Raw genomic sequence first — 25,993 nt, 5'->3', positions numbered from 1 at the left:
GTAATGAAAGGAAATTAATGAGCTTTCTCCCCCTTTGCCAAAGTAAAGAGCAGCTGGAAATATGCAGGGATGCAATATGAATTGAGCATGATTAAGCACGTTATAACCATTGCTCTGAATAAAACAGAGCTGATACACCTAAAGAGCCTACAGCAGTCTCTTGTCATTAGAGCCATTTAGCTAGCTCTGCTTTAATTGCCTTTGAAAGCCACACAGAAAGGATTTCTTTTCTACCGTTTCCAATTTAAAACCAGGGACAGAAATATGTAAGCACCAACCCGTGCCCATTTGGACGATGGGGATTCAGTGGGAGAGGCAGGCAGACGGGAACTTCACGAGGAGCCGCTTGGTGCCTGATGTGCAGGGCAGCGTGCCTGCGGTGCGTGGGCATGGCTGCAGCTGGGGGACACGATGAGTGCGGAGCTCCAGGCTCCTGGGGGCTGTGCCACCCCCTGCAGCTCTCTGCCTCCCAGCAGGCACCAGCCCCAGCGCTCCCCCAGGCTGGGGGGCACCACAGCCCCCAGCCCCTCTCCCACAGGGACCAGCAGCAGCAGCATGTCACTGCTGTCCTTCACCTTGGGGGGAAGCATTCCCACTTTTCTGCCCCAAACACGAACTGCAGCTCACACAAGACTTTAGCTTGTCTCATGGCATTAACTTGGCAACAGCTGAACTCCTGAGATAATTTCAGTAAAATGTATTTGAGAGAACAAACCACATCACAGAACACCACAGCGCTCTGCTCCTGCTGCACAAGGAGCTGTACAGATGCTGAGGCGCAGCACTCCACTGGCAGAACTGCAACACAGGGCAGTCACCAGGATGCTCTGCAGCACTGGCGAAGCTTTATCTCCCAGCACAAGACACAGGACACCTGGTATCAGAACCCATCACCCGAGGTACTGAGAGCACAGGGATGTATCAGTGAGGCTGATGGTGAGGCACAGCTGTGGTCATGCTCCCCAGTGGAGCTCTCACAGACACTGTGACGTGCACTACCCTGAATTTACATCTGTCCAATTACTCATCAAAAAACAACAATTCAACTCTAAATTAACATTTTCTCTTCTGCATTCTTTCTTGATTCACAAAAAAATCACATATTATTTTCCCCCTTCAGGTTAATTAATTTAAAGGCTCACAGGTCTGTTGGGAGACAATATCCGACTCGGCTTTTGCAAAGGAGCAAGACTGGAATCTGGACTAAGCTCTTCTGCTGAGAAAGACCAAGTGGAGTTTGTTCTGGAGTGAAGAAAATATGGGAAATATTTCCTCTCTTTCTTGTGGGTAAGTATTTTAGAAGGACCTTTTTACTCCTGTTGCTTGTCTTGAGTTGATTGAAAGGGTCCTCAGGTCTCTCCTGGATGGATATTTTCATTACAGAGCAGAGTGATGAGCAAGATAAATGCAGAGGTCAGGGCTCCAGCTTTCCCTCCTTAGCTCCTAGAAGTCTAGTGTACAATGGAAATGATGCCCCAAAATCTTTGCTGTAGACAATGATCCAGTCTCTGCTCCAAGCACACAGCCAGAAGTTTGTACAAAGCTTTTATAGCCCTGAATTCTTTTGAGACATGAGTTTGAATCCATCATCCAGGATAGACCTCCTGTTGCGTCTTAGCCTCCTTTGCCTCTCAAGGTAGATGACAACTCCCAGAAGGACGGCAGCAATCAGGAGGAGGACCAAGCCTGCAACAGCTAGACAGATGACTGCAGCTTCTACTTGCCCTACAGGTAACTTAGCTCCAAAAAGCCTGACCTTCTGGGACTCATCCACATTCTCCAGTGGTGTCCCTGAGAGAAAAAACAAAAAGATTGTGCCAATGAGAACCAGAAATAATACAACTGAAAAGAAGTTAAAGAAAGACCCAACACAATCAAAGCAAGTCAAAGCAGACCCAATCACTGTCCATCCAACAGACCCTCAGGTCACACAAATTTGAGAATAAATGGTTCTTTCCCTAATTCACTCCACCCCAGGACCTCGGAGCTGTTCAGCCCTATCAACTAACCGCTGCTAAACCCACCATAAAGGAGGTGGTCTAAGGTTGTGTGAGGAGTCAGTGGCTGAGCTAGGAAAAGAACTGAGAAGAGAACATGCATCCAGACTGAGGCTGCTGTGAGTTTCCCACCCTGCTCCAAGCTCCCCCCCAGCTTCTGCAGTTGCCCAGGCCACCACTTTCCAGAATGCACTTGCTCAGCACGCCAGCAGTGAGTCACTTCAGATTCCGGGTTCTTGCGCTTCCACGGTGAGGCAGCAGAAGCCTTTTGAGAAATGCAGCTATTTGCCTGGATAATGGCTGTCAGTCAAGGTTTTTGCTTCGTGAGCACACACGCTGATGTTCAAGTAGAGTGTAAAACCAAATTATTTAAATATTGTCAGTACTGCTGTGACATTTCCTACTCCTCTTCTTTACACTCATTTTGAGTGAGGAAAACATTGCCAAGAAGAACACGGCAGAACTATCAGCGGAGAGGGACTGAAGACTTGTAGATAGATGGTTGTGCTTTCAGCTGGTCTAAGCTGGCTCTGAAATCAGCTCAGATGGATTTATTCAAAGCAGTTGAAAAAAAAGGAGCGTTGTCGAGAGAGATGAAAAGTCACGGGAAGAAATCACCACTATAATCTCCTCAGACTTCTACCTCCAGGAAATAATTTAAGACGTCCCATACATTTTGATTGAAAAGCATAAGAAAAATCATCTCCTTTGCAACATTCTCCTTTAAGACCCTTTGAATCTCTGCTTGTATGATAAATCTATACACACCAGGATGCGAGGACACTAATCTTTTTGACCTAACAAGGTCAAACAAGCCTAACAAGTCTGTCTTAGTTTTATCATCAGAGCACAGACATTTAGAGGACAGATAAACAAACTTACCTGGAACCTCCCTGTTACCCATCAGTAGCCAGGCCTCAGGCTAACACCCTGCCCAGCATGGCTGAGGAGAGGCTGTAAATGGTGTTTGCACTTCTCCCTCCTCCTCCTCCAAATCTAGATCTCCATACTGACAAGAGTTCTCTTCCTCCTTTGCCACACACACACACACACACTTTTTAGCAATACAAGGTATACTATACCTTCGTTGTAGTTTAGAACTTCAAGCACTGGCTCTGAAAGGAAACAAAAAATGGGTGACAAAGTGTTGGGCCAAACAAATCAAGTCCAGAACATGGCAATTCTGGCAAGGGTCAGATCCAGATGCAACATGGTTTTTCAAGGCTTGTATGTTTTCTTCTCTCCTGTCAGTTTTCCCTCTCCACATCACACCAAGAGTGTTTTTGCATTACTTGCTTCAAGAGCAGACTCCCTCCCACTGCACAACCCTTTGAGAAAAAAGCACGATCAGTGTCTTTAAGTGTGGGCTTATCCCGGCTGGCAGGGTCAGTTGGTCCCCTCACAGCAGGATGGGGGAGAGGACTGGAAGGGTGAAAGTGAGAAAAAACTTGTAGGTTGATATAAAGTTTAGTAAGTGAAAGGGAAAACAAATCAAAGCAAACAAACAAAACACAACAAAAAAATCCCCACAAGTGGTGCAAAAGCCATCACTCACCACAAGCAGACTAATAGCCAACCAGATCCTAGGCAATGGCTACTTTGGAAAAACTTCCCCTCGGTTTCATTACTGAGCATGATGTGCTACAGCCTGGAATATCCCTTTGGTCAATTTGGGTCAGCTGTCCCAGCTGTGCCCTCTCCCAGTCTCTTGCCCACCCCAAGCTACTAAGAAGTAGAGAAGACCTTGATGCAGTGTAAGCACTGCTCAGCAACAGCTAAACTATCAGTGCGTTATCAGTGCTGTTCTGGTAACAGCACAATGCAGGCTGCCACAAAGAAAATTAACTCCACTGCAGCCAAACCCAGAACAGTGTCACTCATCTTTGAGCAACTTCCACTGTTTCCTGGTGAAATGAGAAGCCTTAGGACATGCATTCAGATCACATGTAATATTCTTAGTAACAACAGTTGCTAGGTGATGGCTGAACATTGCTTCCCAAACTCATGCTAAAATACAACTCCTAACACCACCCTAGGCAAAGTAATAACAAATTGGTTTGCAGAGTTTAACTCCAGCTGCAGGTGTTACCATATTCCAAAGGAATATCTTAAATTAATAACAATTATCCACTAAATTAACTGGCAGTTTATGGTATGAAAGAGTTGCTAAGTATGATGCAAACAGAGGATTTAGTAGCATTAGTGGAAACTGCTGTTACACATTTTGCGGTACACGTAGCAGTATTTCCAACCTGGTTTAGGCAAGACTTGGAAGAGTATCTCCATGCCAGCATGAATATGATCAGATACATGACAGTGAAGCAGCCATGTCCCAGGGTTCCCAGCCAACATCTCCACCATTTCAAAGGTCCCAGGGAACAGATCCACGACATCTGCTCTGTAGCTTTTGCCATTCTGTCAAAGGGAAGGGAGACTGTTAGCATGCAGCTCTCTGTATGTCTCTTGAGTAACGAAGGATTCTGTCGGTGTCACTAGAGATCACGTCAGTGCTATTACAGTTTATAAAAGCTCTACATAAGATTCACAGAGCAGCTCCAGGGTTGCAACTGTGAAAACAAATACAACCTGGTAATGCCTAATCCTGAGAAGGGTTTAGCTAGACATATCAGTACAATACAGAGGCTCAAGCAGTTGGATCCAGATGTGTCAAATACCACATCCCTTTCCTAGTTGGGTGAAGTTGCTGTGAAATAATTCAATAAATTCAAACCAGAGTCACACCAAAGTGATGATATCAATGGCCAGTCTCCATTTCATTATCTACAGGATATTCTTACCTTGTATATGAAGGTCTCAGCATGAAAATGGACTGTGTGGACATCAATCTCCTGACCCATTCCCAGCAGGTACCAGTCCACCCACTCTCCTTGGAACATGGTCAGCCCAGGCAAGGTTGCATAGAGCCTCCCATTGATTGCTGTGCAGTGCATAACATGCAGAAATTAGAAAAGGCTGTTATTGAAATGGTAGAGATGCTGAGCCATCTCAAAAGAAGAACATGCTAGACAAGTTAGATGCTTCAAAGCTCATCTAGGAACTACTGCATCGGTGTTTCATGTCTTCCATATCACAGTTTCTCAAAAAGTTTGGCCGTCTTTCTACAGCTCAGCTACTTAGCCACTCTGTTAACAGAAGACATGACTTGCGTATAAAGCCATACTGTAAGCTCATCTCAAATAAATCTCGAAAGCTACTTGCTGAAAACCTGGAGTCAGCCAGCAGAGGTAGTGCTTCCAGAAGTCAGGATGTGTAAAATAGCTTTGGCTCAGTGCTAGGGAAATATATGTATATACATATATACACATAAAACTCTGAACCATTTGCTTACTGAACAATGAAAACAGGTAATTTCTGCCAACAGGCAACCCTGTCATTATATTTGTCTCATGCTGGCTGCACACATTATGTGCTGATCATTTGAAAAATCACTACACAGTAGAACTTAATTTCATAATTAGCACAGCAAGAAGGAATACTGCTTTGACTGCAAATGCAGGAAAGGAACCAAAACGGTGAGTGAGTTGAATGAGAGAGCACACAGGGAAACTTCCATGCGTAGATGACAGAGGGAAAAAGATGGAAAGAGACATGATCTGAGGACAGGAACACCTGTGTTTAACTCCCACGTGTGCCATAGGCACTTTCTGCAGCCCAAAACAAGCATTCAGCTTCTGCGTTGCTTTTGCTAGCTATAATAATTGAGTTGACAATTATAACTTAATGGACATGAGTATTTGGGGATTCTTTGTATCACCTACACAAAATAAGGAGCAATAATAGCATATATAACGGAACTCTCTGCTCTTCTCATCTCATCACGAGGAACCCCTTGGCATTTGCAGAGAATATTTCAGGTAGATCCAGACATAATATATAGGAAAACCGAACACCCCATGAATTTAGAAAAATCTGCTCATTCTACTACTGTAGGAATAGTTTTCTTGAAAATCAGCTAAAAGAACTAGCCGGTGTATTGCAACCACACAGCCTGGTCAATTAACTAGAAACCTAACATACTGTTATGGTCCTAAGATGAACGGAACGAAATCAGTCTAACATATTAATTTCACATTTAATATTATTTCCTCTCCGGAGTCATTCAGACACATTAGATATTAACCTCTCTGGCCCATGTCTTGCTATTCCTCCCGAGAAGGACAGCCATAATGATCAGCCTTCACTGTAGATCAAACATTTGTCGTATGTGCTATAATACTGAGAAATGCAGAATTTAATTATGTTTTTGCCTCTGATGAGAGAAAAGAGTGAGGGCATTTATTTTGAGTCAGGCTCTTGTTTTCTGGGCTTTTCTGACAACTTACAAAGGTCGCAGAGTCAAGTTCAACTTTGCATAGATAGCAATTAGTGCTTAGGTGCTTAACAGACATTACCATGCATTTTGTTGCTTTCCACAAATCTTTCATCCACTAGGATGTGATTTCCCTTACTGTAACGTTGCACATTCTCTTCCAAGTACCAGGACTGATTTTCATCAAAAACCAGGAACAGCAGAGCGAACTCCCTCTTTACATCCTTTCTGACCCCGTCAGTTTGCAGCGCCCCTTTCCGGCAGACCTTCAGGGGTCCAATCAGACCGCTGTACATATCCTAGTTCGAACAAAGGATAGAAATCTGAGGCAAGGATCTTCTCACCCTGAGTTTTGTACACAGCTCTTTGCCCTTCAGCAACCACGTTCACTGTTCCATCACCCCACTTAAAATAAACTGTGCTACTGCATAAGTACTCTCACTGGTGAAAATCAGCTAGCAGAGCACAAGAGCAGTGACTATACATGCTCTTATGAATGCAAATCTGAAAGTCATAAACATGAATGGTATCAAAATACTCTTCACTCTGTGGCTGCAAAAACATCTGCAACTTGAGATAAAAAGACAATGATCTCTGGATTTAATGCGATGCTTTACTGCAGGATCCATCAGGTTGTTTCCCTGTAAAATCAGTGCTATGATAGTAGAACCTAGCAATGCTCAAATCTCCCTGTTTTACTCATATGGCCTAAATTTGGGTAATTCCTGCCTTTCTAAATTAACCCTGTTGATCTCACCAATACAAGCCAGAACTCACTAGATATTCCCACATCCTGCAAAAAAAACTGAAGGAAGGTTGGTTTCAAGGTGACCTAAAATTGCTTTATGCAGGTTTGCATTAGGAAAAAAAATAATGACAAACATATATTTGGAGGATTCCCTCTCCCAGAAGAATGCTAGACATACCACTAGATGGTTCTTCTACCTCTCACCTAGGCCAATCCCTAAACTGTATTAAACTCACATTGTTTTCTAGGGAGGATAAAAAATTGGTCTAACCATGCTTTTCTGGTAATAGCTTCTTCTGTTTTACCTTTACTGGGTCCACCATGGAGTAGTAGATCCAAGGGATACAAGCTGAATCATTTGGCCCTGGACCAGACCTCTCAGGAACTTCCCATTGGTATGTCACTATGTCACCTGAGGGGCAGAGAAGCACCGTTAACACCAATGGGATAAACCAAGTTGCCAGCTTGCTGAGCAGCATGCAAAGCAGAACAAGAAAAGACGACTGTCTCAGAAGTGTAAATACAATTCTGATTTTGTTGGACGTTTCATCTTCTGTCCCCAGGCACTGAAAAGCAGGATGGAAGCTCCCCTCTCACAAATGAAGCAGAGGGGTGACAGGAGACACACACTAATAGGAGTTGACACAATTCTGTTTTATTTGCCATGTTTGAAACTAGACCAGACCAAGGGAGTTCTGCCTCTCTTCAGTACCAGTGGAGCTTGAGATGATCGTTCACGTCTTTGAAGGAATTTATGATGCTCATTCAAATTCCTTTTCGAAATTACTGTTTTGCTTACTAGTAATACATTTCAGAAAGACAGGGCCCAACTGAAAGCCTGTCTGTTGCAGAGGCATAGCCTGCTCTAAAGAACATGCAAGTTGAAGGGGATCAAAAAAATTACATAAATTCACATCTGGAACATAAAAGAAATTGGTGACCTCAGTCAGCATCCTGACAAGCAACCACGCACATCACAAAACACACAGGTTGTAAGGAAAAGAAGCAGATTTCCCCATCATGGCTCATCAGCCAAGGGCTACTTCCAAGGACTGACTAAGCTGTGAGCAGTGATCACCTTTCTCCTTCTTACAAACCATGCTCAATATTAAGAACAAGGCCGTGCAGAAAACCCGTGCTATGCTTATCCCAAAGTCACAGCAGAAATATGAATTCCCCTGGGCTTCCCACACAAATGATGATCATAGAAAACACAGTGAACCTGAAAGACCAGTTATTGTTCAGTTCCAGGTCTCCGCCAGAAGAAAACAAGTATCTCTAAGCCTATTTGAAGAAACAAGTCTAGCTGTAGGCTAAAGTTAGCTTCCTAAGTTTGTACAGGAACAAGGCTTGAGAACATGGTGACTTACCAGGGTTTGCTACTTGTGGCTGCCCTGTTTGCCTTTCCAGCACCCCATGTGCATGAATGGAGTAGGGTCGTGTGGCATTGTTCTTGAACACAATGTTAAGAATCTCTCCCACTTCTGCCCCCAGAAAAGGACCTGAAGACAGTAATAATATGGTGTAGCAATAATATGCAATAGCAAAAACTATCAGTATATCTCCTAAGAATATTCTTACCACTTTTTCATTCTCTTCTCCCCAGAGATATTCCCTTACAATATTTATGATGCTTCCCCTCTCTCCTCTTCCTTAATTTCTGAATACCGCTATACCAAAGTTTGCAACATCTTTATCATCCCATGGCGCTAGTTTCAAAAAAGACCAGTAATATTCAAATTGGCTCAACAATGTCACAAATCAGAGCCGCAGCCTATTTCAGGTGACACAAACTGCCTCAACTTTGCTGCTCTGTCATCACTTAAAGTCCTGGGTTCATAAAACAGCTGTGTCTCCATAGACTTCCATCAATGCTGCAGCGTGCTTATCTACTTCCCAGAGCCAGACTGCTTTTATCCCAAATGCATTTCTTTTCACAGCTACAGATTTTCAACTACATCTCTCAGACTGCTCTACAGAAGGCAGCAGTTATTTCTTCACAGCTAGAGAAATGCCGTTGTGAAAAATGCTTTTCTTGAGACATGGAAGAAATCTGGCAGCAAAGGCAGGCTTAAGAACCCAACCTTCTAGGACAAACTGTACTCAGGACTCTCTTTACTGCTTTCTCCAAGGCTGGCAGGCCTGGACAACAGACAAGTCTGAATTTCTCCTCATGCTTGCACACACAGCGGATGTCTGAGTATGTGGGAGGCCTTCAGATTACAGCCCTTAACCACTGAAGCACTGGAGTCCAAGTCCCACTGCTGTGTGAATGGAAAACGTACCCCTTGCACACTTCCTTACCTAGTATCCCCAGGTGTTCATCACCATTCATCCTGGCCTTAGGAGTCTTGAAAGTCCCATCAGTGTACTCCCTGTAAACTGCTTTCTTGTACCGGGAGCCAAGCAGCCCATTCTCGTTGCTCAGAAATATATCGGCGTAGCTGAGAAACGCAGAACGAGTGCTGTGTTACTCAAATGCTCATGGGAAATAAACAGCTAACCTCTGGTAGGAGTTTTGCCAGTTGACAGTTTTCCCAGAGACCTGCTGCAGCTGCAAAGGTTGAGGGGCAGCGGCTCCATCAGCACCCAGCAGCAGTATATGCACCATGTCACACATGGCCAAGTTGCCCTGACTGACTTTACCAAGGTCTACGGAAAATCCTTGCCCAAGGCATCCCCAGAAGAGGGGCTGTACCTCTCTGTGGAGTGGCTGTGCCGCTCCCTCTCCCAGCTCCGGTCCGGCGCGTAGTCCCACTCCACCTCCTCTGCCGCGATGTAATAAGTGCGCACCCCCCTGTACGGAGGGGCAGGAGCCAGGTCCCTCTTGCCACACTTGGAAACGGAGTAGTGTTCCCTCATCCCAGCCTGGTAGTGATTGTTCGTCTGGCAGTAGATCTCAAAAACCCCTGAGGGAGGCAGCACAAACAAGGAAAAAGCTACTCTTAAAGATCCCAGGAACCAGCTGCTTCCCACTCAGCTTGTGACATGGCTGGCATCGGTATGTGCGCTGTGTATAGCTGAGTGTTTGTGTAGGGAGCTTGGTTGCCATAGGCTGAGATTAAACGGGGTTGGTAGAGAAACCAGTGAGGAATGGCACAACAAAGTCCTACACAAAAATCATCTCAGGAAGCTGTCTTACACTATAACCAGCTTATTAGATGCAAAGAAACAAATGAGGTAACAATTGTGCTACCACTACTGGTTAAGTAAGAAGTCAAGCCTGCAAATGTCATGGGGAGGAGACAAGCTGCAGTAGCAGAGGCCATCACATCACATTGAATGAATGAGACATGGCATTGCATGTTTAATCCCAAACTGGGAAGACAAAGGTCTGAAATTAACGTGAACGTCTGCAAGACATGGACAGCAGAATTGCACTGACATCTCTGCTACTTGATTCTGAAAGATGTGTTTGCGTGTTTCCATAGATAACAGGCAGCAAAGTCCATCAGGGCTATTACTACAAATATTTAATAGGAAGAAGCAGCAGGCTAGAGAATCAGCCTGGGACAATAAAGAACATGATCCTGTATTTCCTGTTCTTCTCCAGAAGCAGATGCAAAGATAAGAGCTTTGGGGTTGTAAATGGGGCCAAACACGATCTAAAGCACAGCTCAGCTTATAACACTTGTAACATGGAAGTTCACGTCGTGCTAATAAATAAGCCATAGGAGCAAATATCACAACTGGAGACTTTTCCTGACACTATGTTAGATACATAGACACTTACCCTTGTTATCAGGTTGCATGAAGGCAGTAGCAAATGTGTGGGGGAACAGGCTGGTTGAATCTCTCCGCATCCCATTCATCTGCAGGGTATTTCCCTGAAACACAGCTCCATGTATATCTGCTTCACTGCCCAAGCCCAAAAGGTGCCAGGACACATTGTCTCCTTCACAAACATCCAGCCCAGGCAAGTTACCAAACATAAATCCATTGATGGCTGCAAAGGAGAAAACAATTTACTCTCTGCAGGTAGATATCAGCCTGGAGATTCATTCTGTGTATATACTGGGACAGGGCAGGCCTGCCAGTAGAAAAGCATCTTCCTTGTGATTTGCCCCTGAATACACTCAGGACAGGCTTCCTGAGACAGCCTGTTTCTTGTCCAACATCCCACCCACTCTGTAGCTTCTCTTAATTACAGCCCAATACAACACACAACCACACCAGCATCCCAGCTCTGACTTAATGTGAACACCAGACGTGTTTTGCAGGTTCAGTCCCGCTGCCCACAGAACACCATCAGGCCATACCATGCATCCTGTTTGATTCCTCAAAGCCATCATCCTTTTTCACAGAAGTCTCTTCCATCCTCAAATAGTACTTTATGTTTGCATTTAAATACCAGCTGAGGTTCTCATCAAACACACTGAAGAGAAGGTAAAATTCTTTGTCGATACCTTTCTAAGATACAATCACAATGATGGCTGTTAATTTTTAAAACCAACTATCCTTACAGATAAAGCTGTTTTGTCTGGCTCTCACTTTCCTCTTTATCTTTTGTCTTGGCTCACAGAAGGCCAGGGCTCTGTCCCTTTACTCAAATTGAATGATTTATCTTTCATTTCACAAGAGGCACCACTTATGCAATTGCCCTGATGTTGCTCAAGTGAAGTGATCAATATGTGCCCAAGAATATTACGGCATTGTCTCCTTCCCCCACCACCCTTACATTTAGTGTAGGTTTTACTGCTCACCCACATCAGACCTAAAAAGAGAACTTGGCTGGTGTGGCAGGCAGATGACTATGTTCCACCCCTCCTTCCTCCTACCACAGCCCTGAATTTGTTTTTTGTTGTTGTTCTGTTCTTTTATTACCTTAAAATCTTAAAAATATTAATTCTCCTAAGAAATGTATCCCACAGGATGGTGCGTTTCCCCATTAACGGAACATCACCTGTGCAGTCCAGATGCTCATTTTGGTATCAGCTTCCTTAGCTGTACCCAGGAGGACACCCTGCAGAGAGGGCTAAGCATTTTCCAGTGGGGCACAGAGGCATGTGCAGAATGGCTGTGCACCTGTCCCGATTAACCATTCATTAAAGGGTTGCCTAATATTGTGGAGCCAGAATCGCCACCCCAGGTGGTTTTTCCCTGTCCTGCCTTTCCAGCCAAGTCTGTCTCTGTTTTATTTACACCCTTTCAATACCTGTAAGTGTTTCATCACTACCACAGCTCCTTCATGTACTGGGCTTTATATATTCATGATCCCCTCTGAAGATTCACAGTTCTACCCTAACGAACATGCTGATCTCTTCTGAACTCTTAGTTTAGCTACATCATGCCACCAGTGAAAGCAGGCAGAAAGCAAACTCCACTAGGGAGGCTCAGTAGAAGCTATTTTCAGATTTCTCAGCCACTCCCTGACATGAACTGCTAGGTAGGTAGGATTACAGTAGGCTATTTTTCTGCCAACTACTGTTTTTCACAACAAAAGTCTGTTAACATCTTGCACTTCCCTGGTATATTCATTTAGATTCTTCCCAGGACTTACTGCAATGAGTAGAACATCCCCAAATGAAATTCCAAGAGGAAGTTCTGGTCACCCTTCAGATTTCACCTATTTTTCATCAAAACCATAGAACAAGATGGATTTTCATATGCTTTTTTTGTAGTCTGCTTGAAAATGAGCTGACCTTGCAGAATAAATAAGGCTCACCCAAACCTCAAAGCATCGTATTATTCAAGCACTCCATGTAGATTTTCATCTGTAAGTATATCAAGATGGCTTTTTTGGTGTTTCTGAGATTGCAAGGAATATTTCACATGCCTCTAAAAAAAGTACTTTGCTTTAAAGCAAAGCCCAGAAACTATTTCAAGGGTAGCCCTTGGGAGTCCAGAATGCTAGCCTTTCCCACCAGAACTGTGGCACACAAGTGCCCTGATGTTAACATGTTGTTAACATGATGTTGACATGACGTTAACAGACTTTAATTAGACTCTCTGGACCCACACTGTCACACATTTTATTTTCATTGTGTTCCCTAATGTTTGCTGATGTTTCCTCTCTCTGCCAGGTTGTTTCCTTGTAACAGTGCAACAGGAAAATCCTTTTTACCTGTTTGTTGTTGTCATCCAAAGTGCCTGGCTTGCAGATGACCAGGGGGCCTACCAAGCCTGAACTGGAGTCTTTGACAGGGTCCACAGCAGAGCTGTACATCCAGGTCAGGCAGGGAGGGTCACTGGATGTTGGCCCAACATGCTTTGGCACAGTCCATCTGTACGTAAAGTTCTGCAGAGGGGCAACAGAAACCCCGTGCTGGGACAGACCTTTAAAACAGAGATTGGGGTGGTTATTCTCAAGGTCCCTGTACAAACCAGTTGCATCTTCTCACCAGTTACATTCACACTTGGCTTTCATTCATGTCACTAAGAACAGCAGATGTCTCCAGGATGGAAGTGGAAGTATTCAGAGGGCACACACAGAGCTGCTCTCAGTATCACTGAAATTCCTCCCTGGTGTCGTGGCAGAGATGGGCATGGTAACAGCAAATAATGAAACAGATCCAGCTGTATCTAGGATGATGAATGTTGGAAGCATGTGGTTACCTAAGCTGGAATGCATTGGGAACGTTTCTCTGCTCACTGGGGTCTCAGACAGCTAGAAATGGTTTGAGCTTTGGTTTTCCAGTTTCATTCACAAAAATAGCACCTCTGGAACCATGCTCCCTCAAGCACCCTCTCTGGGCATGAGCTTTGCAGAATGACTCCTTTTCTGAGGCCTCAGGCAGGCTCAGAGGACCAGGCAGGCTCCAGAGCTACCCAATCTCTCCTGGGTGCAGGAACTTCATAGCATGGAGGAGACATAAGGCTGTGGAGCTCCATCACCAGGATTAGCATTAAATTAATGTGGTGGTTTTACCCTGCTGGGCAACTAAACTCCACCACAACCACTCTCTCCCTCCCCCTCCTCAAAACAAGAGGCAGAGAAGAAAGTATTATGTGACAAAAAAGGCTCATGGGTTGAGATAAGGATAATTTAATTAAAGGGAAAATAAAGAGAGGGATGATAAAAATAATAATAAAAAAAAAGGAAAAAAAAAAATCAAGCAAAACCTGCATGGAAGCAAAGATGGGACGAAACCAATTACTCTCTACTTGCCATCAACAAGCACTGTTCTTCCACATCCTGGGAAGCAGGGCCTCAAGAAGTGTCTTGGTTGTCTGGGAGGTCAGAAGTCTTCATAACAAGTGCCCTCGCCTCTCCTTCTCCTTTCCTACCTTCTACTGCTGAGTGTGATACCATGTGGTATGGAACATCACTGTGGTCGGTTTAGGTCAGCTGCCCTGGCGATGACCCTCCTCGCCTCTTGCCACCCCAACACCTACTGGCTTTAGGGGGTTTGGAGAGCACCTTGATGCTGTGCCAGCACTGCTCAGCAACTGGCAACAGTGCTGTGATACCAATGCTAGGCTTGCTGCAAGTGCAGAGCACAGCACTATACAGGCTGCTGCAAGGAAATTTAACTCCATCCCAGTGAGACCCAGCACAATCAATTAAAGAAAGTTAGGCACAAACCATCATGGTACCGCATCCCTTCCCATGCCTTCCCATAAGACACTCCATGAGGCTGGATGCTGAACGGCCAGGAGGCTTTGTTAACAAACGTCACCAGGATGGTGTCACCAACTTCAGCTTTTATCACAGGACCTACACAAACACCAGAGAGTGAGCGTCAGCAACAGAGCAAATCGCAGGACAACCACATGAACCAAACAAACAAGGCAGGGCCACCTTTGATCCAGGGCTGATGGGAGAAGATTGAGAGCAGAGAGGTAGATGGGGGATCAGGTCAAATGAGTTCATGCAACTCCCCCTGTGGATGTTGCTTATTTATCTGACCAGAATTTTTCATTGATTGCTCTTCCAGTGTGTTTAGTTTAATAGAAAATAACTGTAATTTGTTTGTATGAAGTCATATCCAATTCCCTCACATTCCTATAGGAATGTGGCTGTTGCTGGCAACACTATCCCTTTTGTTTTCCCTGGCTCCCAGGGTCCAGCAAGACTCACAGTTAGGCTGCATCTCCCATTCTATGTATAATTCCACCACTTATATTCAGCTGCTTAGTACTTCCTTGTATCTCTTTCCCCACAAATCTGTATATTAATCCACATTCTCTTTCCTTCTGTAGCCTCTCTGTGTATCGCTGTTGCTAATTTCTGGTGTCATTAGATTATTAGTCACTGTTGATGCAGGGAACTGGACCACACCTATGTGCTTCTACTGTGTATGTCACAGCCTTCATACATGATTCAAATCCCTCTGAAGATTCTGTTTTCTTCTCTCATCTTTCTTTACCACCCTCACTGATACCTGGCTCTAGCAGAGAGAGCCCAGGTGGGAGAGGAAGCTTTCTGTGAGAAAGCGGGGTTTGTACTGTGCCTTGAAGATAGGCAAAAACATAAAGCTAGGGGCTAGTACTGTGACCTGTTTAGCTCTGGCTATAAACACCGCTTTGTAGCTCTGATTACTGTCACAAATACTATAATGTGTCCCTCAGCCCTTACTACTGACCTCTGAAGACTGCCACAGCAGAAAAGCAACTCCCTCTGCTTTACCATCTGACATCCTAGGCCTGTGTGCCTCAGTCTTAAGCGTAACTGCTGTGAAACACCTCACTACATCAAGAAACAAAGGCATAGTTAACTCCTGACATCATCCCATTGTTCTCACTGGCACTGAAAGAGGGTTTGTGTTGCTGGATGGTTCTTACCGAGTATCCCAAGGTGTTTTTCTTCTTCTGACTGCTGCTTTTCCTCACGGAAGCTCTCATCAGTATATTCCACGTACTTTGCCTTCCAATAGACTCCCCCAATTCGGTAGAGGCTACGTTTGAAAAACTTCTCAGCAGGGCTAAAGGCAAAAAGCAAATGTCAGGTTATTTTTATGGAAATCAGTCCTTTTCTCCTGCTTCCTCCCCACTCCCTACAACATGCCCCTCTGGCAATGCCAGCAGCATCTCCAAATTAAGCTGCTTTCCCAGACAAGGGGAGCATCTCTGGTTTGGCATAAGCACAGCTCATCACTGTGAAGCATTTTCACCCTCCAGGCTCATGTCAGCTGCGTTCAGGGAGCACTGCTGGCACAGGGACCTCTCCCAGCTGAAACAACCAGGTTCAAAGGCACAGGTCTGAACAGCATCTCTCTGTACGATATGCAAAAGAGGGCAGTGCAGTAAATGGGAAGACAGGACACAGCCCAGGGGACAACCGCAGTCTAACTGTAAACACACAACAGCTCTAAGGAGAGATTTATTTTCTTTGCCGCCACCCTCTCCACCACACAGACAGATGTAACCTGCCTTGCAGGAAAGGCAGCTGGCAGCTTAGTTACAAGGACAAGTCACGGGTCTACATAGCTTGCAGTTCTATGGTCTGGAAGAGTTGCTGCATGGCTTTGGGTAAATTATTAACCTCTCTGCATTTCTACTTCTTCAGTCTCCAACAGCTTCCCAGGGGAGGGAAGGGAGGGGGAGGCATGCCTTTCTTTCAGTTTCAGAAACCACTGCTATCACAATCATTTGACGCATGGAATGGAAAGCTGTCATGGAGGTCACAACATTTAATTTCCTAGAAATTGCTTGCTGCAGCAAGGCTACACTGAAGCATATCTGCAGACTAGCTCTGCCACCCTGTGTCTGCTGCAAGATGCACTTGCTTAGTAGCTTATCAGATCTGCGGATTTTTTCCTAGGTCAGGCACACCAAGCAGAAATGAAGCCCAGAGAGAAAAGCAGCAGCTCATGTTCTACATAAACCGGGACTCTTGGAGTCTGCAGGTAAGGCTACAAAACACAGCAGCACACTTCCATGTGAAGTACCCTGCGATACCTAGTACTGTTTTTGGTACAGTCCAGCTACAGCAGCTGACATTTTTAGTTGGGCTAATCCATGTGAATTGCAGACATGTAGTTTGCTAAGAAGGAAATCCCACATTTTCTTCAGCAGCCTCCCCTCATACTAGAAACCCCCGTCAGCCTTTTGCTTACCTGCCTGCCTCACTCAGCTGTTTCCCACTGCTTTGGTCATGTCCTGAAGGTCCATAGTCCCACTGCACCTCCTTTGCAGCTATGTAGTATTTCCGAACTTTCCCCGTCAGGGCAGGTTCCAGAGCTTGCCGAGAACAGGGCCGGACTTCATAGAGAGCCCCCATCCCAGCTGCCCAAGACATGGTAGAGGACACACAGACTTAATGCCTCTCAGCCAGCAAACAGTCCCACCTTCCTACCACAAACTGGCCATTCCTTTTCTGTTGTCCCCAAAGGTACATGGCTGGGCGGTGATTAGGAGAATGATTTGAAGGTGCTTAGAAGGTGATTTCCCACAGAAAGGAGTTTTTTTCTGCTAGTAAGCAGAGCTTCTTACCTTAAATATTGGTCGCTAGATAAGCATGGACAGAGAGCAAACAGAGCCTTCTTCTTCTTTCCTCAGATGTACCATGCCAGGGCCTCTTACAGGGACTACTGTTCTTAGGGCACTGCCTCATTTTAAGTTTCAGCTGTGCCAATGTTCACCAGTGACCGATGAGGAACATCATACGGTGGCATAAGTCACCCCTAGTAAGCTTGGCATATATATTAATAACCAACCCATCCCAATTTCTACAAGACAAGGAATCACCCATTCAACTACGGTCATTTTTAATGGGAATGCTGCCCAAGGCACTGTCCCCTACCACAAAGTACATCACAAGACCACACTGGGAAATAAAAGGGAGGCCACCATGTGGAACACATTCTAGTGTCTGCCTTACCTTCTATGTGATCATTGAGCTGACAGCTCAGGAGCCATCTCCCAGGGTTACTGGGGATCATGTCTGCTGTAACAAAAGTGGCTGGGAAGAGGCTGGCCACATCTGTCCTGTGGCCTCTAATGTTGAGTGTTTCTCCATGGAAGTAGGCTGTATGAACATCAATTTCATTGCCCATTCCAAAGAGATGCCATGAAACATGATCCCCAGCACACATCGTCACCACAGGGAGATTCCCAAACACAAAACCATTAATAGCTGGAAAAACAAGTCAAAAATCAGAGATCAGAAGAAATGCCTTCAGAGCTTCTGCCTGCAGCTGACAATACAGACACGTTTGAAGGATAGACCTACCCAGAACTCATCCTCCTCTTCTTCTGGAGAGCTCAGTTCCAGAAATCATTTCCTAACATGAAGCATATTCAAAATCTCCAAACAACTAAGAAAGGCTCACTCAAGCCAAAGATTAGATCAAAATATCATTTTTTCCCCTGGAGTTGCTGCACTGTCCCTGTGACATTGTTTGTTTAGCACATGATCTCAAAGCTTTCTGCTACCCTTTTCCGCTCTACCTGCAGCCTGGTATACAATGGCAGAATGTGCATTTCAAGATACTAGAGCATTGGCACACCCAGAGTATCTGGGCAAAGTCAGTAACTTCACAAAGATGACACTGACCATGCATTTTGTTGCTCTCTTGGAACTCTTCATCTTCTTTGTCTACAGAGCCTGGATCTGTGCAGAATGACGCAATGTTCTCATCCAAGTACCAGCTTAGGTTCTCATCCACCACACTGAACATCAGAAAGAAATCAACATCGACATCCTGGCGTCTTTGAGAAGTGCCAGTCAGTATTCCTAGGAAGAAAGAAAAGGTGAATGATTACCCATCCATGCAGAAAAGCAAACATTGGTTTAAGGGTTTAAAACACCAACAGAAGAATATAACCTCTTATCACACAAGCCAGAGGCAGATGCTTTTGCCACCATTCTAGCATGGCTCACTTCAGAGTTCTAGAAATTGCATCCATTTCTAGTACACTGCTGCTACTATATGGCTCAGTCCTATGCAGCTCTAGCTCCGTATGGCTGAACTGCAACTCCTTCACTTCTACTGAAATCAAACAGTACCCCTAATTTTTTAATATACAAACTAGATCTCATGCAAGATTCCCCCTCCTAACATGTATTTAAACAGCCCTCTCAGATCAAGAAGCCTATAAGCTCACCTGCCTGGCCATTAGAGGACAGAGACAACGCAATGATCAAAACCCAACCAGAACACAGGCACTGTCTTCTTCAGTCATGTCACATTTTCCCATGAGGTTGGGAGCTGCCTGCTGGAGTATCTTCTCATCCTGTCCTTATCCAAGTCACCACAAAAATCTTCACAAAATGAAACTCAACTGCTTTCCCTGGGAATTTTTACCTTCTTTGCATGTAAGTAACGGCCCAATTAACCCAGATGCAATGTCCTTTGGCGCATCAATATGAGAGTGGTAGATCCAGGTCAAGCAGTTTGGATCATCAGCAGTTGGGCTGTGATCTTCAGGAACAGTCCAAGTATAGGTGTAATTCCCACCTGGGGGGACAGCATCATCCTTCTTCTGATCCTGGGGGGACATATCAGGATACAGGGATCCTAGAACAATTGAGCAATCACAACATCCATTCAAGAAGAGCAGAGATGTCCAAACATGTAACCTTATACTGAGCCTCTTACACTAAGTAGAGAGCTGTGTATATATATTTGGGTAGCAGCTTTCAAAGCAAGACTCAGCATCCCAAGGTTGAAATAGCACTTAATATAATTCATTAAAGGGAAACTGAGTCACGGAGCCCTTGTAAGGCAACACGCCAAGCAAACAGATCAGCACAGGCTCAAAGGTTATTCCCATTCTGCCTACTGCTACTTGGTCTTCAACAAGGCCATGTGTAGCTCTTTGGTCTCATACTTTGTCATTCCTGTGAAGCTCAGTGAAGCTTATCACACTTGTGGCTCTCATACTGCAGCACTTTAAATAACAAATATAACATTTTCTATGCCGCTTTCCCACTAGCGAGCCTTGGAGGCTCTACAAAAGTCAAGTGATCTGGACTGTGTACTTTAATGCCCAGGTCAGGAAACTACTCCCAGACCCATAAGCCTATAAACCCAACATTGTGACTTTACTTAAAGACTGAAATACAGTTGCTTTCCAGCAATACAGCTCTGGGCTAACCAAGTCTGTGGATTCTTTACAGACATTTATCCTCAGTGTATACTCCTCAGTTCCCATCCAGAAAAATCCATCTCCACTATGGCAGTGGCTCATTTACCTTCAGAGTCCTTTTCATAGAAGACACCATGAGGATGGATTGTATACGGCCGACTAGCAAAGTTTTTTAGGTGTACTTTAATGGTATCCCCCACTTCTGCTCGGATGATGGGCCCAAGGAACCCCAGCCAGCCAGGTTTGGGAATCTCAGTGGTGTAGGTTGAGTCTGTATATTGCTTGTACACAGATTTCTTGTATGTGCTTCCCACCCTGTCTTTGCCAGACTGCAGGAATATTGAGGCCTTTCTGTTAAATTCAGAAAAGGGAAAGGCACCATGAGTAATGCATTATACAAAACAGCTTGTCGGTAACACAGGAGAGTAGCGATGACACGTAGCTTTCTCAGCTCTAAAGCCCTAAAGCTTTCAGCATCACAGAGAACCTCCCATGCTCTACCCTAACACACCCTAAATCAGCAGCAAACTTTCTCTTCCCACCTATGGCTGCTGTGACACAGAACACAACAGTGAGTACTGGGTGATAGAACTGTCTGCTTTGGAGCACATGAAATATAACAGGACACTGGCCAGTTTATACCTCGGTGAGCCTGGAACCAAAGCCACAAGTACAGTCAGATACCAAACTCCAGCTGATACACAAAGCCATGGCCTCACCCTCCATTTGTCTTGAAAGGACAAAGTGCACCCCTGAACTGTGCAAACAAAGAATGAGAAAGATGGTGCTTCTCTGACAATCACATGTAAGTGACGTGGGAAGACCAAAGCCCTTCCCACTCCCGCTTCCACATTTGTCGGTCCTTTGGAAGCTTATCTCAACACCTTTGTGGGGTTTGCTGCTGGATCACAAGAAGGGGTGAAAAAAGAATCTCACGAGCTCTCTGTCAAAAATCCAGACTAAAAGATGCTTTTCGACTCAACATTCTTAGCTACTTGTAGTATGACAGACAAGTCAGGCAGGCATGTACCCTGCACATAATCAGCTTTCAGAGCTAAAACTCACACAGGTACTAAAGTTCAACACAGGAATATATTTGCTCTTTATGACTATGTCTTAGTAGATAAGAGATGAGTCATGGTACAGGTATGAGTAGGACAGGCCTAAGTGAGAGCTCAGGTTACTTCTCTCACCCCCTTAGAATCAATCACCCTACAGCAACATACATGGTCCTGAAACAGAGGCAAACTCAACACATCGCTCCAGAAGATGAACAGCGGAAGCAAAAACCAATTAACATTGCCTTTGTCATTCATTGTATAGCTAGAGCCCAGCCCCTCACAGTCTAAAGCTCATGTTTCTGAGGTCATCCCTGGAGCCACTATTATCAAAGTGTATGGATAATTCTTATTTTTTGCATGTCTGCCTCTTTCCCTACATAGTTCATTTCTTCCAAACAAAAATCATTCTTCAAGCATTTTACCAATTCTAATATTCATATCAAATCCCTTTCTTATTGCTAGTAATTTGACTTCTGCAGTCACTGTACAAGTCCCAATAACTGTGTGCAGTGACAGTTTAAATACTTCATGGTTAATAGCCGTGGACTTTATTTTTCTCCTCATATATTATGAGACTTCATTTTCTTCTCTTCATATATTATGAGAGAAAGCAAACAAAAATCACTGCATTTGTTATCACTGCAGGAATTGGTGAAAACACCTTTATTTAGCCTGAATTTGGGGGAGTTTCCTTTTCTGTGAATAATTTGAGTCTATTCAGCATCTCCTGAGAACAGGCAGTTTCTCATGCTAAACTGGTGGCCCTTGTTTTTCTTTTGAATCCATCCTAGACCAGTTGCATCACTTCTGAAAGAAAATGTTGAAACCCTCAAATGTTATTTATTATGGCATGTGAGGGTAAACAACAGAGCAAGTCAATAAACACAGTTCATCATAGAAAAAGGAAAAAACGCAAATGTCTTAAAAAAGCTGTTGAAAGCAAGACCAAAAAAAAATCAAAACAAAACAACAACAGAAAAAATGTCTGGGGTTTTGAAAACCAGAAACAAAAACTGCTTTTGTAGTGACTCAAAGCAATTACTGCAGTTTCCAGATTTACTTTTCCCACAAAAACATTCTTAAAACAACTAAAGTTTCACTCACAAAGCTCCATCCAGTCTAAGGCTTGAAATCCCATTTACATAAAAACAAGCCAGCTTCATTATGTCATTTACATCAAGGTGAAAATTCATCATGTTTCAGGATACGTAAACTGATCATCGGATGGAGCTAGGAAAAATTAAACCTCAGGGCAGAGTATTGCACAATCTGTTCTATTATAGTGTTTGGACTTCCCTCTAGCATAACTAGCATTGGTCACTGGATGCTCCATTAAATTGACCATTCTTTTTCCCACTGGTACAGTTTCGTACGATAAAACAAGTTAACCATTAAGCTCATAAAGACCAGACACTTGATCCTGTCTCTTGCTTGCTTAGATGCCCCAGAATACTCGCATGAAGTTACCCAGAAAATTACTAGTTTAAACTAGCACCAGGCTCAGTTCTTACGGAGCAAAACATACAGGCTATGTGCAATGCTTTGATTACTGAACATGTTCTTTCCCGTTGGAGCATAGTTCCAGTCCACCTCACGGATCCCCAGGTAATAGACTCGGGTGATGCCTCCAGCAAACGTGGGTGTTGGCAAATGGATGCAAAACAGCAACAACCAGAACAATTCCATCGTGGCCAAAGTGAATACTCTTTTGGAGGATAAGCCTATTAGGGAGAAAAGGAAAAACAAATGTAGTAAAACAGAAGCAGAATGACCTCATAATTTTATCCTAAATTAGCTGGTCATTAGCTAATAAATAAGGTCATTAAATATCCATGGGGTCTGGGACAACAAGGAAGTCATCCCCATAACACACAAGGTGAACAGATATTATGCCAGTAAACCATGCTTCTCTCATAACAGTTTAACTTATTGCTTTGTCTTTTGAACAATTTGGCCACATTACGTTTCATAGCATTTAGGAAATACAGCTAATTTGGTAAGACTCCACTCAGTAGGGGATAAGGTGAACAGTCACAGTGTTCGTTAGCACAGCAGACACCCATAAATATCTACGCTGTGTAACCATCTTAAGGCCTGGGAGTCCTGAGCAGAACGTGCCACGGGAAGTCGAATTTAAAGACATCAGTTCTTCACCAATACCGATGTTCCAAATCACCTTAAAGGTACACATACAAGGCAAAAGAAAATAATCCTGAACAACAAACTTTATTGTTAACTGTTGCCTATATCCCTCTGCTCTACTAAGCCACCTGAGAATTATGACTTAGTAACTATGAAGTAATTGTAAATTTTAACTTTTTTCAAGATTGCTCTTACATTAACTATTTTCTCCATAATCTAGATCATGAAGTAAGGACTTTACTCATAAAACTTGTGATTGACAACAAGCTTGGTGTATGCATGAGAAATACTCTTAAGAGAGATCCAATGCAAGTTGCAGAAATTTTATGAAATCGAACCAGTATTCACAATACTTTATCTTGTTAAAGAACTACCTGCATTAAGAAGAAATTGATGCAATATGGAAGAGTCGAATTACACTAGAGAATAAAAAAAAATCTTGTGAATAAAATGGATGAGAAAATAAATACAAATCACACAAAAATGCTTAAGAAAGATCTCATCTGGTGATGTACTTAAAGCTGGACACAGCCAATAACCAAACTGACATATATAATATATCTCCAGTTCTTTATACGCATAAAAGCAACTTTGAAAACATTCAGCAGAGAGAAACAGGAAATGTGAGAATAAGAAAAATGTGATCTATTAAGGATATTTAAGGTAATCAGCTTTCTTTAACTTCAAAAAGAAGGGGATGGTGACATGGCGCCACATCAAGCAGACAGGGTTTTGTTTGCTTTTATAAACAGGCTTGTCATTATTTATTCTCTCGTCTTTGGTAATAACAACATGAATTGGAGGTTTATTTGTGGCAAAAGCAGATATTCTGTAAGGTTTTGGCTAGCACAGCATCACACTCAAATGGCTTTCCCAGGGAAGCTGTGAAATCTCTTGCCAGATCTGATGCCCAATACATTGGATTCAACCCCAGTACACTGCAACGGACAGTACACCTACTCATATCACTTCCAACCCGTAATTCTGTGATTTCCAAGCATCCTGTCCTATTCTCAAAAGCTAATGATAATTAAGTATTACTGATTCCAAACATTCACTAAATTTAGAAGTTGAAAGAAAGCATCTCTCAGCTTGGAAAACGCTCCTTCCCTCATTGCGGGGATCTCCCCTAGGTTGAGACATTTCCGACCCACCCGCGCGGTTCGGATCTCCTGCAGCAGCTCTATCGGCGAGCCCCCCAGGAGGGCAGCGCCACGTTCCCAGTCGTGCACCTGAAGGACCCCGGGTGCAGTCCAGCCCCGTCCCCAGCAGAGCAGGGACCGCAGCAGGGCAGCCACCACATTCTGCGGCCGCTCGCTGCCCACCGCCCCCGTCCCGTCCCATCCCTGCGGCTGCCACTCTCGCAGCTGCTGCCGGTGCGGAGACGGGCGAGGGGCTGCTCGGCACGGGCGAGGGGCTGCTCGGCACGGGCGAGGGGCTGCTCGGCACGGGCGAGGGGCTGCTCGGCACGGGCGAGGGGCTGCTCGGCACGCTCAGCCAAGGCCTGGGCTCGGGGAGCTGCAACCCGCAGCCAGCGCCGGGGAGACCAAGCTGGGGCCGGGCGCCGCTGAGGCTGGGCATTCGGTGTGGGCTAATCTTTACAGTCTCTGATCTTAACGGCTTTGACAGCAGTATCAAATCCTAAGAAAGGGCAAAGCTTAGACTGCATACCACGAACGAGCAGTGACTCTTGGAGCTGGCCAAGAAACCTGCCTCCCGACAAGTCCCTGCTGTGTCAGCCCGCGATTGCTACGTGACCGAGTCCCTGCCTACCACATTAAAGTTCAGCACTGCATCGTCGATGCGTTTATCTGATAAACCAGACTAGACCAGAAGCAGGCTAAATGCCGTGCGAAGTTGCTCTGATGTTGAGCAAAAAAAACTCAAGGAAGAAACCTTCTGGACAGCCTAACGGGGGTTTTCGCAGCGGTCCCGTCCAGAGCTCGCGCCAGACCCGCGCACGGCGCTGCCCGGAGCTGCGCCGCGCTGCCAAGCGGTACAGCCTCGCCCCACCGAGCCTCCCAGGCCGGGCTGGCTCTGTCCTCACATTGTCCTCACAGCATCTAATCACCATCTAGTTACTCTGCTAATGTACAGCGAACAAAGTCAATAGCCTTTGCATTTTTTTTCCAAAAGTTCATTTTTCATTGAAATCTATGACAAGAAAAAAAAATCCAAACTGTGCGTCCTGTTCGCCAACGAACCTCGATGTTTTACAGCAAAATCTTCACTCCCAGGAGTTACGGCTGCTGATCCGTTAATAAAACCGGAGTTGCAAACAAATGGAAAACCTAGATTTTAACATTGCGGGCCGATCAACCCCCGCTTTACCGGATTAATTCCGTCAGCCCATCTCCCCCGACGTTTCACCCGAGGAAAGCCACTGCCCGGGGGACACGCACCCAGCGCCCCGACCCGTCCCCCTCCCCTTACTTTGCGGAGCGGGGCAGCCGCGGGTCCCGACGCGGAGCCGTCAGCTGGGAGCCATTCCCCTGCCGCGCCCGCAGCGCAGCGCGAGCTGCCGGACACGCACCGAGCGCCGCCGGGGACAAAGTCTGGGCCGTAAAGCGGGGCGACGCCTCGCCTGCGGGGGGACGGCCGGCTCGGGGCTGGGGCTGGGGCCGGGGGCACACGAGCCGCCTCCGGGGGCCGGCCGCGGCGACTCGCGCCCGCCGCGCCCCCGGGGCCGCCGCGCCCGTCCCCGCCCGTCCCCCAGGGACGGCAACGGATCTAAAGTACATGA

At 45.1% G+C, this 25,993-nt stretch overlaps 1 protein-coding gene across 3 annotated transcripts; it reads right to left on the bottom strand.

The window, feature by feature from the left end:
- Positions 1-674: 674 nt before the first annotated feature.
- On the bottom strand, positions 675-25,947 carry HEPH (hephaestin). Of its 3 annotated transcripts, none has more exons than XM_035323588.1 (21): positions 25,684-25,947; positions 22,634-22,829; positions 20,154-20,398; positions 19,264-19,476; positions 18,513-18,692; positions 17,838-18,092; positions 17,074-17,242; positions 15,800-15,939; positions 14,601-14,732; positions 13,140-13,351; positions 11,335-11,485; positions 10,809-11,021; positions 9,774-9,984; positions 9,380-9,519; positions 8,446-8,577; positions 7,381-7,487; positions 6,410-6,626; positions 4,796-4,935; positions 4,250-4,412; positions 3,080-3,112; positions 675-1,791 (listed from the first exon to the last, which is right to left on the bottom strand). In XM_035323588.1, the coding sequence occupies exons 2-21, from the start codon at positions 22,792-22,794 to the stop codon at positions 1,547-1,549; spliced, it is 3,459 nt and encodes a 1,152-aa protein (XP_035179479.1). In that variant the 5' UTR covers positions 22,795-22,829; positions 25,684-25,947; the 3' UTR covers positions 675-1,546. The 3 variants fall into 3 exon arrangements, with proteins under 3 accessions (XP_035179479.1, XP_035179480.1, XP_035179481.1); XM_035323589.1 differs by lacking the exon at positions 25,684-25,947 and adding an exon at positions 25,455-25,500; XM_035323590.1 differs by lacking the exon at positions 25,684-25,947 and having other exon boundaries at positions 19,264-19,447; positions 22,620-22,728.
- Between the last annotated feature and the right edge of the window lie 46 nt (positions 25,948-25,993).

Source organism: Oxyura jamaicensis, chromosome 4 (assembly GCF_011077185.1).
Source record: "Oxyura jamaicensis isolate SHBP4307 breed ruddy duck chromosome 4, BPBGC_Ojam_1.0, whole genome shotgun sequence".
Classification (NCBI taxonomy): Eukaryota; Metazoa; Chordata; class Aves; order Anseriformes; family Anatidae; genus Oxyura; species Oxyura jamaicensis.
This window is presented reverse-complemented; position numbering and strand designations above follow the sequence as displayed.